General features: G+C 40.5%; 1 protein-coding gene across 10 annotated transcripts in view; it reads left to right on the top strand.

The window, feature by feature from the left end:
- SLC25A12 (solute carrier family 25 member 12) overlaps positions 1–17,195 on the top strand; it is a 180,402-nt gene extending 163,207 nt beyond the window's left edge. For all 10 annotated transcript variants that reach the window (XM_067026303.1, XM_067026304.1, XM_067026306.1 and 7 more), the window contains 5 exons: positions 10,218–10,358; positions 12,182–12,320; positions 14,886–15,044; positions 15,158–15,248; positions 16,557–17,195. In XM_067026303.1, the coding sequence (XP_066882404.1) occupies positions 10,218–10,358; positions 12,182–12,320; positions 14,886–15,044; positions 15,158–15,248; positions 16,557–16,755 (729 nt within the window). In that variant the 3' untranslated portion in view covers positions 16,756–17,195. The remainder of the gene's footprint in view (positions 1–10,217; positions 10,359–12,181; positions 12,321–14,885; positions 15,045–15,157; positions 15,249–16,556) is intronic.
- Positions 17,196–17,417: the final 222 nt, after the last annotated feature.

Below are 17,417 nucleotides of genomic sequence, written 5' to 3'. Positions count from 1 at the left end.
TTCCAAGGTGGCTGCACCATTTTACAATCCTACCAGCAATGTATGGGGGTTCTGATTTCTCCACATTCTTGCCAATACTTATTATTATCTGTCTTTTTGTTATAGCCATCCTAGTGGTATGAAGTGGTATCTTATTGTGATCTAATGACTGACAGTGTTGAGCATCTTTTCATGAATGTACTGGCATTTGTTTATCTTTGGAGAACAATCTATTCAGAATATTTGCCCATGTTTTAGCTGGGTTGTTCATCTTTTATTATTGAATTGTAAGAGTTCTATATGTATTTAGGGTGTTCTGTATACACACAAGAGTTCTGTATATATTTAGTGTACCTTACCAGCTATGTGATTTGCAAATATTTTTCACTTTCTTGACTGTGTCCTTTGAAGAACTGGACTTTGAATTTAATGAAGTCCAACTTATCTATATTTTCTCTTGTTGCTTGTGCTTTTTGTGTCATATCTAAGAAGTCATTGCCTAATCCAAGATCTAAAGATTTATACCTCTATTTTCTTCTAAGGGTTTTATAGTTTTAGATCTTACATTTAGGTCTTTGATCTTTCACAAAAGTTTTTAACCTTAATTTTTTCCGGTGTTTTGCTTTGAGCAGAGATATTACCAAATGAAAGTTTTATTTTTCATTGTCAACATTTTGGTATATTTCCTCCTAATGCTTTTATAGATGTGCTTTTGTGCATGTACAGACATAAACATACACACACACACACGCACGCACGCACATTATGTATGTTTTTTAACATCTTTATTGGAGTATAGTTGCTTTACAATGTTGTGTTAGTTTCTGCTGTGTAACAAAGTGAATCAGCTATATGTATACATATATCCCCAAATCCCCTCCCTCTTGCGTCTCCCTCCCACCCTCCATATCCCACCCCTCTAGGTGGTCACAAAGCACTGAGCTGATCTCCCTGTGCTATGCAGCTGCTTCCCACTAGCTATCTGTTTTACATTTGGTAGTGTATATATGTCCATGCTACTCTCTCACTTTGTCCCAGTTTACCCTTCCCCTTCTCCATGTCCTTAAGTCCATTCTCTACGTCTGTGTCTTTATTCTTGCCTCTACGTTCTTCAGAACCTTTTTTTTTTTTTTTTTAGATTCCATATATATGTGTTAGCATGCGGTATTTGTTTTTCTCTTTCTGACTTAACTTCACTCTGTACGACAGACTCTAGGTCCATCCACCTCACTACAAATAACTCAATTTTGTTTCTTTTTATGGCTGAGTAATATTCCATTGTATACATGTGCCACATCTTCATTATCCATTTGTCTGTCGATGAACACTTAGGATGCTTCCATGTCCTGGCTATTGTAAATAGTGCTGCATTGAACATTGTGGTACATGTCTCTTTTTGAATTATGGTTTTCTCAGGGTATATGCCCAGCAGTGGGATTGCTGGGTCATATGGTAGTTCTATTTTTAGTTTTTTAAGGAACCTCCATACTGTTCTCCATGGTGGCTGTATCATTTACATTCCCACCAACAGTGCAAGATGGTTCCCTTTTCTCCACACCCTCTCCGGCATTTATTGTTTGTAGATTTTTTGATGATGGCCACTCTGACTGGTGTGAGGTGATACCTCATTGTGGTTTCGATTTCCATTTCTCTAATGATTAGTGATGTTGAGCAACCTTTCATGTGTTTGTTGGCAACCTGTATGTCTTCTTTGGAGAAATGTCTATTTAGGTCTTCTGCCCATTTTTGGATTGGGTTGTTTGTTTTTTTGATATTGAGCTGCATGAGCTGCTTGTAAATTTTGGAGATTAATCCTTTGTCAATTGCTTGGTTTGCAAATATTTTCTCCCATTCTGAGGGTTGCCTTTTCGTCTTGTTTATGGTTTCCTTTGCTGTGCAAAAGCTTTTAAGTTTCATTAGGTCCCATTTGTTTTTGTTTTTATTTCCGTTTCTGTAGGAGGTGGGTCAAAAAGGATCTTGCTGTGATTTATGTCATAGAGTGTTCTGCCTATGTTTTCCTCTAAGAGTTTTATAGTGTCTGGCCTTACATTTAGGTCTTTAATCCATTTTGAGTTTATTTTTGTGTATGGTGTTAGGAAATATTCTAGTTTCATTCTTTTACATGGAGCTGTCCAGTTTTCCCGGCACCACTTACTGAAGAGGCTGTATTTTCTCCATTGTGTATTCTTTCCTCCTTTATCATAGATAGGTGACCATATGATGTACATTAGTTTTTAAACCAGATGGAAGTTTTGTTGGCTCTGACTTCCTGATTAGAAATGCAAGCAGCTCTTGCTTTCTAAGGGCAGCAGAAAATCACAGTGGAGCTTCTCACTTTGGAAATAGATATAACCTTTGGGAACAGAATTATAAACAGAGTGAGTGTTTTCAAATTTTAAATCTTCATTGGGAACATTAACCAAACTTATTTTATATCTATATTAAAATCTTCTCAAAAAAGACTTAATAGTTCAGAATTTATGATTTAGATGTGATACTTTTTTCTGTTGTTGTTGTATCTATAACTCGAACTTTAGATTTAATAATTTCTCCACCCTTCTATAGGTGGGGATGGGATAAGAGTGTATGCATGTGGATACAGTTACTCAGTAAATATCTGTTATGGATGCTTATGAATAATGTATATGTAACAGTAGGTTTCAATAATTTTTCTCATTGTTCTCATAGGTAAGCCATTCTTATCAGGCCATATGTTTTCATTTTTCTCTTAGAAAGTCTCCCTTTATATATGTATAAATGTATACATATGTTACACATACATATATTACATGTCCATATCAGACATAAATATAATTGAGTGTTTAGGGCTTCCCTAGTGGCGCATTGGTTAAGAATCCACCTGCCAATGCAGGGGACACGGGTTCGAGTCCTGGTCCGGGAATATCCCACCTGCTGTGGAGCAGCTAAGCCTGTGCGCCACAACTACTGAGCCTGTGCTCTAGAGCCCACGAGCTGCATCTACTGAAGCCCACGTGCTCTAGAGCCCGTGCTCCGCAACAAGAGAAGCCACCGCAATGAGAAGTCCACGCACCGTAACTAAGAGTAGCCCCTGCTCGCCACAACTAGAGAAAGCCCACAGGTAGCAACGAAGACCCAACACAGCCAAAAATAATAAATGAAACTAAATAAATTGATTTTAAAAATATATGTATATATAATTGTTTGATTATGGTATCTGTTGTGTGCAGGAATAATATCAATACTTTGTTGTCAACTTAGAATTTTTCCAATTACTTTAACATGCACTATTACCACCTCCTATAAAATGGTAGATGAGAAACAGAAGCTCAGACAGGCTAACTCTCACCCCAAATCACACAGCTAATATATGCTGCAGTTTTCATGTACACCCAAATATTTTGATTTTAAAGAAAAGACCAACGCCTTTTGTTCTATAATGCTGTCTTAGGGAATCAAATCAAGGCCTTCTCCATGTGTCAAAATAAATCTAGATGAGCCCATTCAACTTTGTAGTGGCTTTTCTTTCTTTTTTAAAAATATTACATAGATATATATCATACAAATATAGCATATATCTGAATATATATACATATATATGTTATTTAGGTATAATTAATGTATTAAAAAGACTTAGCTGTCAGCTTAATGAGTTTTAACAATTGTATACACCCATGAAATCACCACTCAAGAGTGAGATAAAGAACATTTCACCCCAGAAACTTAAATCATGCCTCTTTCCAGTCAATCATTCCTCCCTTCCCCCAGGCAGCCACTGTTCTGATTTCTGTCAACAGTTTTGTTCCTTCTTGGATTTCATATCAACAACTCGCACGAAATGCATTTTTTTATGGTCGGCCTCTTTTGCTTAACAGAGTGTTTTCAAGTCGTCCTTGGGCTTCCCTGGTGGCGCAGTGGTTGAGAGTCCGCCTGCCGATGCAGGGGACACGGGTTCATACCCCGGTCTGGGAGGATACCACATGCCGTGGAGCCGCTGGGCACATGAGCCATGGCCGTTGAGCCTGCACGTCCAGAGCCTGTGCTCTGCAACGGGAGAGCCCACAACAGTGAAAGGCCCGTGTACCGCAAAAAAAAAAAAAAAAAAAAAAAAAGAGTCATCCTTGTTATTGTGTGGGTATCAGTATTGGGTTTTTCTGTTTGTTTGTTTTTAATTTTACTGAGCATTATTCCATGGTATGAATTGACTACAATTTGCTTGTCCATTCTTCTATTGATGGACATTTGGGTTGTTTCCAGTTTTTATCTATTATAAATCAGGTTGTTATAAACATTCTTGTACAAATATTTTTGTCAACGTATGTTTTCATTTTTCTTGGGTGACTAAGAGTAGACTAGGTTAGATGTATGTTCAATTTAAAAGAAACTGCCTGTTGGTTCTTTGAAGTGGGTGGACCATTTTACAGTCTCATCAGCAGTGTACAAATATTCCAGTTACTCCACATCCTCAACAATGTTTGATATTTTTAGTCTTTTTGTTTTAGTCATTCTGCTTGGTGTGAACTGATATCTTGCTGTAGTTTTAATTTGCATTTTCCTGATGCCTAAAGATAAAGATGAGCATTCTTTCATGTGTTTATTGGCTTTTTACATCTTTTTCAGTGAAGCATCTGTTCCAGTCCTCTGCCTGTTTTTATTAGGTTATTCATATTTTGTTATTGATTTGTAGGAGTTCTTTATAAATCATGGATACAGTCCTTTGTCAGGTGTATGTGTTATGAATATTTTTCCCAGGCTGTGGCTTGCCTATTAATTATCTTAATAGTCTCTGTGTTGGTTTTATAAAAGAAAAAGAGGATGTAGAGTTTCTTAGACACATTCATAAACCTAACTGGGAAAAAATTTAATGTCTTTCTGAGTCAACAAAGTAGAAAGTTTAAAAGTCTAAAGGGACTGACCTACATGTATTTTCTAATCATCTCTCTGGTTTTTATGTTGTTAAACTTAGCCAGAGCACTTACCTGACTGATCATATTACCTCTTTCAGGGAGTAGATACGTTTGAATGGATAAGTCATAAAACTCAAAATGTATTTATTGCTCAACAAAGGACTGATGTAACCCCATTATGCTGCAGGTGTTTTCATAGTCCTGTATGAACATACCTCCTGGAGAACAAATCCCTTCCCTTGGTATCTTGCTTTCAATCTGCATAGCGCTCTCACCTTAGGTTAGTGCACAAGAACTCTGTGAGGTTGTTGGAATCTCTGTTGTCATATTAGGAAACCAAGGAATGGAAAGGTTATGATCTATGTAAGGTTACAAAGTTAACGACTATATAGGTCAACAGCCTTCCAAACCTGGAATCTTTCTACTCTTCTTTTGCCTATATGTGCACATGGGCACACACACACACCCATACCCATGTCCGTATAGGTGCAGCAAGAGGTCCACTTGTTAGTTGGAGCATTTACTAATCCTGGGAGCCACAATTGGTAGCAAGCCGGCTCCCTAAGCCATGTCTTTCTTGGCAAGCTGAGCTTGCACATCTCTGTAAAGAGCTGTTTGGAAATAGTTTCTCCAACTCCCATCCTCAGGAACCAGTGTGGTCTCAACTTTATGCTTGCATACTTACGTGAACACACATACATATGCACACACATTAAACGTCCATATATATTTATGTCATAGTTGCATATCGTCATGCTTTAACCAGAAATTTTATTTATCTTGGTGTCTATTATTTCAGATCACTAGCTTTAATTGGTTAGATTTTTTTGATGTTCATATATGTGTATGTTGATAAGCCTTTTAAAAGTTTTGGATCCACAGATAACTAGTGCTAACTAGTTTTTCATTTAAAGTGTATGAATTACCAAGTTTACCATGGGGAAGAATGTGTGAGAGAGGACCTAGTCTGTAAAAAGAGCCATTGTTTCTAAGGCCAGTTCTGTTTCTTATTTGTGGTGCTCATGGGGGGGTTGTTTTTTGTTTTTGAATAGTTAGTACATTCATATGATTCAGAATTTAAAAGATATAATAGCATATGCTTTGCAAATTCTTTCTCCTAGCTATTTATTTCTCCTTCTAGGGGAGCAACCAATGTTTTCATCTCTGAGCTATTCTGGTTTTGATAAACTTAGGTCAACTTTGATATATTTGTAATCAATGGGTACCTAATACTTTATGTTCTGTTTATGTCACTTGGCATGATTTTATTACCTAATCTTATTGCCTGATTAAGAGCATATAATTATTTCTACTTAACTGTTTACTTATGGGCATTAAAATTTTTTTTTCTGTTTAATTTCATTGCTTTTTAAAATAGCAAACATTAGCATATTTGTAAAAATACAGGTACTTTTTTTATTGAAAAGTGACTATATTTTTATTTCACAATTTAACATTTCTGAAATTCTGTATATTCAGTGATTATATTTACTGTAAGTGGTGTTTTTTCCCTGTGGAAAGCTGTTACTAAATTCATGACATCACTTACAATCAGTAGCATCGTAATATAGAGGAGAAATGATATTTTCCTGGTGTTTGTTTCTCAGAGGGGAAAAAGTTAAGGATGTGATAACATCATAATCCTCATTCTTTGTCATTACATTTCTTACCAGAGTGATTGAATTAATTGCAGATCTTATTCCGCCTGACCCCTGTTCCCAGTTTAATATGTATGAGAGTGGTTAACCTCAGCATTTAAAAAAGGACAATCTGTATTTGCCTTGTATGTTTTCCTTCAAGTGTTATAAAATATCCGAAGTTTTAGACAAATTAGATAGCAATCTTTATTACTCAGTGTTTCTGTATTACTGAAGTCAGGTTCAGCTGCTCGCCTCTTGAAAGCCAGTACTTGAGAGGCAAGTGTTGGTTGGAAAAGAAAAGGTTACTTTAGGAGGCCGGCAGTCTGGGCAGAAGGTGGACTCGTGTCCAAAAACCAACTTCAAAGATTCTGCTCAACCATGAAAGTTTTTAAAGGGTGAATCATTTGGGAAGGGGGTCAGAGTCTTCCTTATCTTCCACTGTGTACCTTTCTTCTGATTGGTTGGTGGTGAGATAACCAGGCGGTGTTCCAGGAATCCTGTGCTCAACCTGAAGTTACCGTCCTCCACCTGGGTAGGGGCCTTAGTTCCCGGAGAAGAACTCAAAGGTATTATGTTATGGTGCCTTGAGGAGGCACCAGGACCCTGCCCCATGGCTGCACTATTGTTTCTTTATTGCTCCTGCTTTGTTTCTGTGTTCCCTCCCTTCCCTGAAAAGCAACTGTTTGAATCTGCCCTTTGGAACTAAGGGAAGGTCAAGGAGGCTGAATAAAGCCTATTTCCTACAAACTAGAAACAGGGGCCCCAGAAAGGATTTTTACCTAGGAGTGCCCCACGGGGTCTTGTTCCATTTCATCTGGAATAGTATTTGTCTACGTATTCCTAGGTCTATCATAAAGTTCTTAACAATGATTATTAATTTTTAAAGCATATACAGACTATGAAATTGGTAGACATTTTCTCCTTCAATCATAGTAGAGTACATACATAGGTGTGAAACAAACTCATGGTGTGTGCCTTGATCATAGTGTCATTGTTTCATTGTTTACACACTCATTTGTCATATTTTTGTGGTTGTTTCCAATGCATTGCTGGGACTTAGTATATATGCTGGGTAACAGATCTTCAAAGCATGCAATGGTTAATGTGTTTGTGTTTCCTTCTTTTGGTTGTACTGTTTTAATTGAAAGCCTATTACATGTACTGTAGAAAGAAATTTGAAGAGTTGTTAAAGAAATACAAACCTCAGTAAACTGGCAGTTATTTCCAAAAGGGTCTGTGAGAGAGGGAGGAGGAGGAGGGAGCTGTGGCAGTGGAGAGTGCTAGTTGGAGTATTCCTGCTCTGCAGGATGTTATAATTTACTAATGGTTAAAAACATGAAAGAACTTTGTATTTATTTAAACATGATGTCCATGTTTAATGAGTAGTGCCCAGGGGTTGACATCATCTGGTGGTGGCAAATTTGGGGGATTATAATAAAAATTGGTTCTTTTTAAAATTTAACCTGCTTTAGTCTAGAACATAAAGCACATTTCCCCAAAGATAGCCTTTGCAACCATTATTTAAACAAGAGATTTCAGGGAAGTAGTAAACTTTTTCGATTGGTTTGGTCTTTAATGCTAGCTATGAGGAGCAATTACTTGGATTATCATTTTGACATAATTTTTCACCCAGCAATCCTTTTGAAAGTATTGTTTGCTTCGATTGAAACATTGAAATACTTCCTCCTGCCGGCAGTGCCCTAGATTAAAAGAGAGAGAAACACAGGCAAACCAACATGTAAAATTGGGTCAGTTGTCATTCAGGGGCCAGTGTGCCAGTGGTCTGGATTGTGTCGAGTTGGGAGTTGCAGGAAGTCCACAGAGAGACAGCAAATTGCTGTACCCTCTGTGCTTGGTGGACAAAAAGAGGATTAGGGCCCTGAGGAATCCAAGACAGTAAGCGTCTCACAAGGAGGAAAGGAATCTTGTGTCAGTGTTGGCAGTTGTGGATGTTGATAGGAGTAAGGGATCAGGATTGGAACAGGAGTATTTAGTTGGTTTAAAGCCCCTGGCCAGTTAGGAGAATGGGCTGGGACTTGTTGCTCCCCCTTGGAAAATGGGGTCTGGGAGGGCTGTGGGTTTTAGAAAGAATGAACGGGAATGTGGGTGAAGGTAGAGTACTGAAGTGGCATTGAATGTTGCTCGTGAGTATTTTTTTTTAATAACTTTTTGTTTTAATTTTTATAAATTTTATTTATTTTTGGCTGTGTTGGGTTTTCATTGCCGCACATGGGCTTTCTCTAGTTGCGGAGAGCATAGGCTGCTCTTCATTGCGGTGCTCAGGCTTCTCATTGCGGTGGCTTCTCTTGTTGCAGAGCACAGGCTCTAGGCATGCAGGCTCAGTAGTTGTGGCTCGCGGGCTCTAGAGCGCCGGCTCAATAGTTGTGGCGCACAGGCTCAGTTGCTCTGCGGCATGTAGTATCCTCCTGGACCAGGGCTTAAACCCATGTCCCCTGCACTGGCAGGCAGATTCTTAACCACTGTGCCACCAGGGAAGCCCCTGCTTGTGAGCTTTATGGGTGTTGTTTGTAGTCCACCCATACCTGTGGAATTAGAATCACCAGTGAGGTACCCGTTTCCTGTTTCACATGTGACATGCTATTACAGTGAAGTTATGATTATATAATGTAATATGATTATACGAATGTGGTTCTGATTATGTAATGTAAACAGCTACACTTGAGATGAAGATGTGCAAATGAGATTTTTTTCACTTCATGAATGGAGATGTATATATACTTATGTTTTTAAATTTTTATTTATTTTTATATATCCATATGTACACACATACACATAAACACTTTTTTTCTTTCTTACAGAAACCAAAAAAGGAGTTGGTAGCAGTTTTGTTAAACATCCCCCCCCCCACCCCCCCCCCACCCCCCCCCCCCCGGCTAGTTAACAGATTTCAGGTGCAAATACACTTTCATTAGCCAAATTCAAATACCTCTGTCAGTCACCCACCGCTAGAGAGTGTGGAGTGTGGCTTTGATTTGCCTTCTCGTTCTCATGGTAACTAGATGTTCCATTTCCCAGCTCTGTCTTTGAACAGTGTTTCTGGTTTGGTCTTGAAATGATACTGCAATTGTCCTTCCAAATTATCTTCTTTCGTGTGCATGTAGTTGTAGATCTGTCTCAGAGTTTTGTTCAGGATAGTACATTTTAGAATTTGAACCAGAGGAGACTTTCCCCTTTGACTTAAGCCACCTCTGTGGGGCAGAAACACCTCTGTGTTACTTGCTGTGCAGTCCAGTGAAGCAGAAGCGGGTGGTCGAGCTAAGGAGAACGCTTGCGAAGAAGAGGAAAGAAACTGTTGTAGATCCGAATTTTAGCTCCAGCTTGGTAAAAGATACCAGTCAATCTTCTACCATCTCTTTCCCTTTCATTGGATCTTGTGTTGCCACATCTTGCTTCACTTTTATTTTCCAAATGAGTTTATTAGTTTTGCCATTTTGCATATGGCTGGGTTAACCTTGGAAAGACTGCTCTGGGAGACATTCTTGACATTTCAAATAGAAACAAAGCTTGAGACAGAGTTTCGGGCCATCCCTGTGAGCCCCTCCAGCATAGACCAAAGCATCAGACTCTCATTCCCCCGTGAAGAGGGAAGCGTAAAGTGGTACAATGTGGAGGCATCTCCGGATTTTTCTTGCCTGTTCTTCCGGTGGGGCAGATTTGGAAATCTGCTCTATCTCTCCTTTCTTGCCTGCAGGCTGGCGGCTCTCAGGTCATCTTTACTAACCCTCTGGAGATAGTCAAGATTCGCCTGCAGGTAGCTGGAGAGATCACCACAGGACCCAGGGTCAGTGCCCTGAATGTGCTCCGGGACCTGGGACTCTTTGGTCTGTATAAGGTGGGTAGATTCCCTTGGGTTATCTCAGTAGGGAGGTTGTAATGTACTCAATAGAAATGTGAAAAAATGTGGAGCCAGACTTCTCCCCCACCAAATGGAAAAGGAATCTTGTCCAGCGGGGTAGTCCCTGGAGTAGAAAATCAAACAAAAAGAAAAAACCAGGACACTTCTATTAGAGGCAGTGAGATATACAAACACGCTCTCCTGTTGTCATCTTCAGGCCTTTATGAAGCTGCCAGCAGGGAGGCCAGCCCTGCAGACCTGCTGGCTGCAGGCTCACAGCCTTTTGTTTGACGGTGGGTTTGGGAAGTTTCTTTGGTGTTCTTTTTGGGCTGGTTTAGGACTTCAAACGTTTATTTTGAGTCTGAGTTAGCTCTATTGTTATCTTCCCAGTAGGAGCTTCTCTTTGTCTTAATAATTTGACCACAGTGAAACAGTAGTAGAGTTTGGTAGGATTCAGGTCTTTAAGAAGTTAAGTGGTGGGATTTGTCAAAAATGAATTCCATTTAAAGACACAAAACCAAACCAAACCAGGGTGTACTGTACTTTAGCAAAATGCCAGTCAACAGATTCCTTCCCCACAGGTGTACTTACTCCCATCATTACAGATCAGATGTAATGGAGCAGGAGCTATTATTTTTCTTAAACAAGGAAGAATATTTCTTTCTATTCTTTTGCCTGGTATAAAGGGGGTATACGTAAATTTAGCTTTTATAGACAACTGTGTTTCCACAGCATCTGATTTATTTATAGATCCATCACAGTAGAAATGTGTAAATTGGCTTCTGTAGCTACAATTTGGAAATTAGAAATTCTCTGGATTAGAATCACACAGCTAGAAGGCTCTTAGGAGACCAGTAAACCAATGATGCCTATCCTGGGAGAGTTTTGTACATATTTCCTCCCCTCCACCCCCAACTTACATCCTTTTTGGAATTCCCTTTGAGAGCTGATTTTATTAAAGTTGTTTCTCTCTGTATCATCTCTCAGAGAGTCCCAGGAATTTTTTTTTTTTAATGTTTGAGTTTGTCTTTTAAAAACAGAGCCATGGGGGAAACAAGTACCAAAGACTTAGTTTTTGCCCGGCTAGCTAAAGCCTGGGGAGTAGAATAGTGGGGTTGAGGAAGGTGTTCACTGCAACCTCAGTCACTGAGACAAGCTGTACCTGGCTGGATTTCTACTCCCAGGGAAATTTCCTGCTAAAATATTTTGTCTGGGTTTCCCCCGTCCTCTGCTATTTAGGACATGGGGAATGAAGAGAGAAGATTGGTGGTTTCTTTTTCTCCTTCCCTAAAATAGTCACTTTCCTTTTCCACTGCTCCTGTCCATAGCTTCTTACCTGGTACTTCAGGGACTCAAAGCTGAGGTGGGTTGAATTGGTAATTTGTTAGTTTTGGGGGCTGCCTTTGCTGGTTGCTTTGAAATCAAGCTATTAATGTTGGGTTTCTAAGTCTATTCCCACCCACACGCCCTCCCCCTGGCACTCACCAAAGCCAAACAGAACAAGCAGCCTAGAGATTTGAGCACTGAATTTTTATTAACCTTAAAATCTGAATCTATACTGGAAATGCCAGAAAATTCTTAGTTGCCAGAATACCATCATTACCCAGTTAACTAACTCTAGGACTCCTGGGTCCACCAGTGTTTCTCAAACTTTGAGCCATGTCTCTGTTTCCCTGTGCCCGGCTGGTTCTCCTGTTTCCCTTCCACATCAGTTCCAATGCTGTTTGAGGGACATCTCAGGCTTATCACCCTGGATCCCTCGTGGGCATTCACACCTTGTTTACACAACTGTTTTGCACTGTTTCCTCACTGTGTGACAGGGTGCCAAAGCGTGCTTCCTCCGAGACATTCCCTTCTCTGCAATCTATTTTCCTGTTTATGCTCACTGCAAACTACTTCTGGCTGATGAAAACGGACACGTGGGAGGTATATATCTCCTTGCAGCTGGAGCCATGGCAGGTAACTACAATTATTTTTTTTTAACCAAAAGAGTCCCCGCCTCCCCCTACATTCTCTTTAAGAAGTACAGAATCTGTATGTGCTTTCCCCCTTTATTTCTGGAAAGGTTATTGTTTGTATCTGACTTAGTTTAAATATGATCGCTTTTTCTCCTTTGCGAGGTGTGCTGTAATTCTGATGAGAGTTAATTACATTTGCATAATGTGGATAAACAGCTTAATGCAGCTTAGCAACTCAGAGCCAACTTAGCTCTGCCCATCTCAATTGGGCTTTCATCAGTAACATGTTTCTTAGCCTCCTCTGCCCCTGAAACCTTGGGTGCAGCCAAGCTAAGCATTAAAGTGGAAACATTCTTCATCAAATCAGTTGCTTTGTTGTACCTCATCCTGACGCACAGGTCTAAGCATGCTCTCACTTTCTAATTCTGTATATTGGAACCAACACGATTTGGCTCAAAATTGAGTTTGCTTCAGGAAGCTGTTCCTGTTCCTTCTGCCATCGTCCTCATCAGACCAAAGTGAGCCGTACTTCCCCAGCACACCACCTCGCACTCTGTTGGCATCTCTTCTCTGTCCCTTAATACTTTTTGTCTTTTTAAAATGGTTGTTTGCATAAGTTTTATCCTCTGTACTGGACTGGAAGCTCTTTGAGGGCAGGGGTTTCATTCTCTTCATCCTTGCCTTCCCTACGTGGCCAACATAGTAATAATAGGAGCTCAGTAGATGTAAATGGAACGAATGAAAATCTTCATCTGGTCTAAGGTACCAGGTTAAGCACAGAAGAGATTCCATCTGAAAGAGGAGCCCAACAAGTGCAGGAAGGTACCAAGATGCTTCCTCCTGATCTCATGCTCCAGCCTTCCTCTTGAGCTGTGAGGGAGCTGACTCGGGGTAGAAGGGGAGGACCGGTTGTCCTTTATTGCACCAGCCCTCAGACGTGACAGAAGAAGGAAAGGGCGCATGCTTGCTCCCCGTTACAGCTGGTCAGGGAGAGAAACGGGCAAGGTGAATGAACACAAACCCAGGGCTGTCCCCGGGTGCTTAGGGTGGCTCTTACCACTTGGCTCCTGGCACTGCTGGGTGGCTCACTGGATACCTTCTCCTCTGGTTTGCTGGCTAAGCACAGCAGGATAGCCCGAGCACTCCCTGGAGTGTGGCGTGTGGCAGGAACCTTTGCTTCCAGGGGTGTCGGGTGGGCATGTTACTCTTCTCATCCACGATGATAGGGAATGACCCGTGATGATCGAGAAACTCTCCCAGGGAGCCTTGAGCCCTTCTTTGGGGCAGTCACTTGCAGTTTTAGTTTGAAAGCCAGTAAAGCTGCCTGCTCAGTCTTGGCACCGGGTGTTCATCCAGTTCCTTTTGGGTGTCCACCAAAGCCTCCCCATTTTAAGTGAGGGCCAGCGAATCTTCCCCTCGGTCTTTTCTCTCTGCTGTCCAGGCAGCAGCAAAGAACAGTCTAATCATGGACAGGTGTTTTGCCAGTGGCTGATGGAACCAAGTAAACATTTTCATGGAACTGTCAGCACCAGCTTCTTGTCCACAGACATTCGATGTCAGTTTTCAGAATGAGAGATGAATTGTTCTCATTTTTACCTGTAAAGCTTTGCTGGCAGGCACTGAGAACATTCAGAATTCAGAACATTCCAAAGGCAGCAGTTTACCTAGTTCTGTCTGAGCAATGCAGGGGGCTCTGGGAGGGGATGTTTGCATGGTCTCTAATAGAACCCCCGCCCCCCAGAATCGTGGGCTCCATCTGCCTAGTGACCATTTGGTGATATTCAGGCCAAATTGAATTTCTTCCCCCTGAGGAAGATTATCTTGCTCCTTTGTTCCCTGTTTTGTTTTATAAGTGAAAGGTGTGGTTGTGAAATCCATCTCGTGTGTCCTGCTGTTGATGAATCTTAACATGGCCCCGGGGAGTTGGGGCACAGGGGATGGATGACAAGGCCTTTTGATGATCAGTTCCCTTACGTTCCTTAACTGCTTGCTTGGCCTCCTCTGCTTCCGTTGTAATGACTTCTGTCATGTAAGCATGTCTAAAAGGGGCACAGTCAACTCTCAAGTTAGCCCCTCAGACGGGTGAGTGGATATATGAGTGTTGATATTCACCTTGCACAGTATGGTGACAGGAATCAGCAAAAAACACTACAGCTTGGTATCAGATATATTTAGCAGCTCATTAAATTGGCATTATCCTCATTTTTTCTATTATACATGAAAGTACTGTATCTTATTTAAGAAAAGAAAGGAGGTAAAATCATTGAAAACTAAAGGAGAACACTTGGGGATTGTCCTAGTAATATTGCTGCATTTTTTCCTCACCTAGTTCTTCAGGATCATGCAATATAGAGTGATTTTCCTAATTCAGAAAGAAAAAAAAAAGAGCTTTGCCCTGACCCCATTGAAGCAGCTAATAGGCTTATAGATCCTTTTTCCATTAGCGCCCAGGTATCTATTTAAGAAGCTTCAAGTTAAAGCTGCTAATTGTATTGTTAGTTTTAGCAGTATGTCTGTCCTTTGTTAAGGTACTTTGGATGAATTATATGTGCCTTTCTCCTGAAAGGTGTGCCTGCCGCTTCTCTGGTGACCCCTGCTGATGTCATCAAGACAAGACTGCAGGTGGCCGCCCGCGCTGGCCAAACGACCTACAGTGGTGTCATCGACTGTTTCAGGAAGATACTCCGGGAAGAAGGGCCCTCTGCATTTTGGAAAGGAACCGCAGGTAGGGGCTGGGGCCATGTGGAAAGGCTGGCATTGGGGTCCTGTTCCCATTACTCACTGGTTGTCTTTGCCATAGTCATCCTGCTGTTAACTGCCCCAGTCTTTCTCTTTCAGCTCGAGTGTTTCGATCCTCTCCCCAGTTTGGTGTTACTTTGGTCACCTATGAACTTCTCCAGCGGTGGTTTTATATTGATTTTGGAGGCCTGTAAGTGCAGCTTTTCAACTCCCTTATAAAGAAAGCACCAAACCCCAAAACAGGTCTTTGTTCAGCCTACTAAGGCAGTTTTGGAACAGAAACTGATAGGACAGAGGATCCTGCAGGACCAACACATTTATAACAGACAGTGGACTTGAGAAGCTTCAGTGTCGGAGGAGTAAGACGTTGGCAGGGTGACGTTGTACAAGTATTAAGCAGCTACTTGGGGAAAGTTTAGGGTGGCAGCAAATTAAAATGTAATGTGAATAACTGTCTTCTAAGTATGAGCAGATACTGAGCTTCATGGATTTAGCTCCTTATTTGGATTTTATTATATATGGCCTTTTCTCCAGAAGTAATATAAATTTGTATTAGTTACACTTTTGTAAACTTTCTAAGACTCAGTCAAGCCCTTTCACACCCCCAAGATTTCATTATTCACCATAATTTATTATTAGATAGGTATAGACATTCTTAGAACTGATTTACTGCAAAAAACCCCCCCAAAAAGTTCAAAGAGAGGTTATGCCCATGGACAAAATCACTGGTGACATTTAGGCCAGAAATTGGGCCTTTTGAAGCTTAGTACTTGAAGCTTGTGCTGTGGACAAGAGGAATCACTTGAATTTGCTGGCGAAGGTTGTACCCAAAGGAAGCAATTACCAGCTTTTCAGCAGAAGATCAAATTCTGTATCTGAGTCTTTTCCTCATAAACCTGTGAATCCCTTTCCTGCTCAGAAGCCAAGTAGGGAATTAGCTGTTGAACCAAGAGGTAGAGGGACTTGACACAAAGAAAGTAAGAACAGCAATCTCATAATTCCAGGCTTTTCTATACTTTTACATCCTGGAAAAGTAAGAATTATATCTATTTCTCTTTAAGTAATTTTAGTAATAACCTTTGTGAGTCTATTACCTAAAAAGTTAGCTTTTAAAATTATGTCAATATAAAAGATGTAAATTTTCTATGATTAATTTATACTTAGTGTAAAAGAATTGGGAAAACAGAAAAATAGAAAAGAGAAAATCATCCGTATTCCTACTTTCCAGAGTGGTAATATTTGAGTGTATTTTTTTCTGGTCTCTTTTCTGTGGATCTATATATGTATATGAAATTGAGGCCATTTCTCTTCTTAATCAAATATGTGACTGTGTTGCTTTCAAAGTAGCTATAAATAATGACTAACGCAGCAGAGATGACAAGGAACTCATTGGACAGACACTCTTCTTTGAGGCACGTGGGTCAGATTGAAAGTGTTCAGTAGTTTTCCATCTTTATCAGTCTCGAGCCCACTAACCATTGGCTTTCCCTATCAACAGCAAACCCTCTGGCTCAGAACCAACACCTAAGTCGCGCATCGCAGACCTTCCTCCTGCCAATCCCGACCACATCGGCGGATACAGACTCGCCACAGCCACTTTTGCTGGCATCGAAAACAAGTTTGGCCTTTATCTCCCCAAATTTAAACCTCCTAGTGTTGCTGTGGTTCAGCCAAAGGTGGCGGCGGCAGCTCAGTGATGAGATAACCATCAAGTGCGGCAAAATAGCACCCTAGAGAGAGGCCTAGGAGAGCAGCCCCATAACGCATCCAGTCAGCTGCATGGTACTGACTGAGCTGAGGGGTCAAACTATTCTTTCTATATGACATATACATATATTTGTTTATAAACTAATCATTTGCCCAGGAAAAAAAAATACAACGCAGTTTGAATCTTTAGTTTTATGTGTTGAAATGTTTTCTAAGCCTTGGCATGAATTACTGTCCTAGACTGCTTTGCACAGCTTGCACTTATAGTGACTGTACATATTGTACATCTTTGTACAGAGACATCTTGGCACCTCATCCCGACAAATCACATTTATAGAATGTAATGCAGTTCTGAGTGGCTTGAAATGTACAGAATGTTTTGAAAGTGCTTTATTAAGAATCACACGGAAATAAATGTATTAAAATTAAATTCATTCTCATTGGTGACTTATGGAAATAAAGCATTCAGTATTGGATGTATTTAATTCCTAGCTTGTTTTCCATTCTGGAATAAAAAGGTATTTGCTGATAAGAGGCATAATGAGACAAAGCGCTGAGACCATTGAAGAAGAGACCCTACAGAACAGATGCATGCCAGGGGATGCCGGAGGACCAGGTTAATGACTTGTGTGTGTGCTGATATGTTGCCATT

This window comes from Kogia breviceps, chromosome 2, assembly GCF_026419965.1.
Source record: "Kogia breviceps isolate mKogBre1 chromosome 2, mKogBre1 haplotype 1, whole genome shotgun sequence".
NCBI classification, from domain to species: Eukaryota; Metazoa; Chordata; class Mammalia; order Artiodactyla; family Physeteridae; genus Kogia; species Kogia breviceps.
This window is presented reverse-complemented; position numbering and strand designations above follow the sequence as displayed.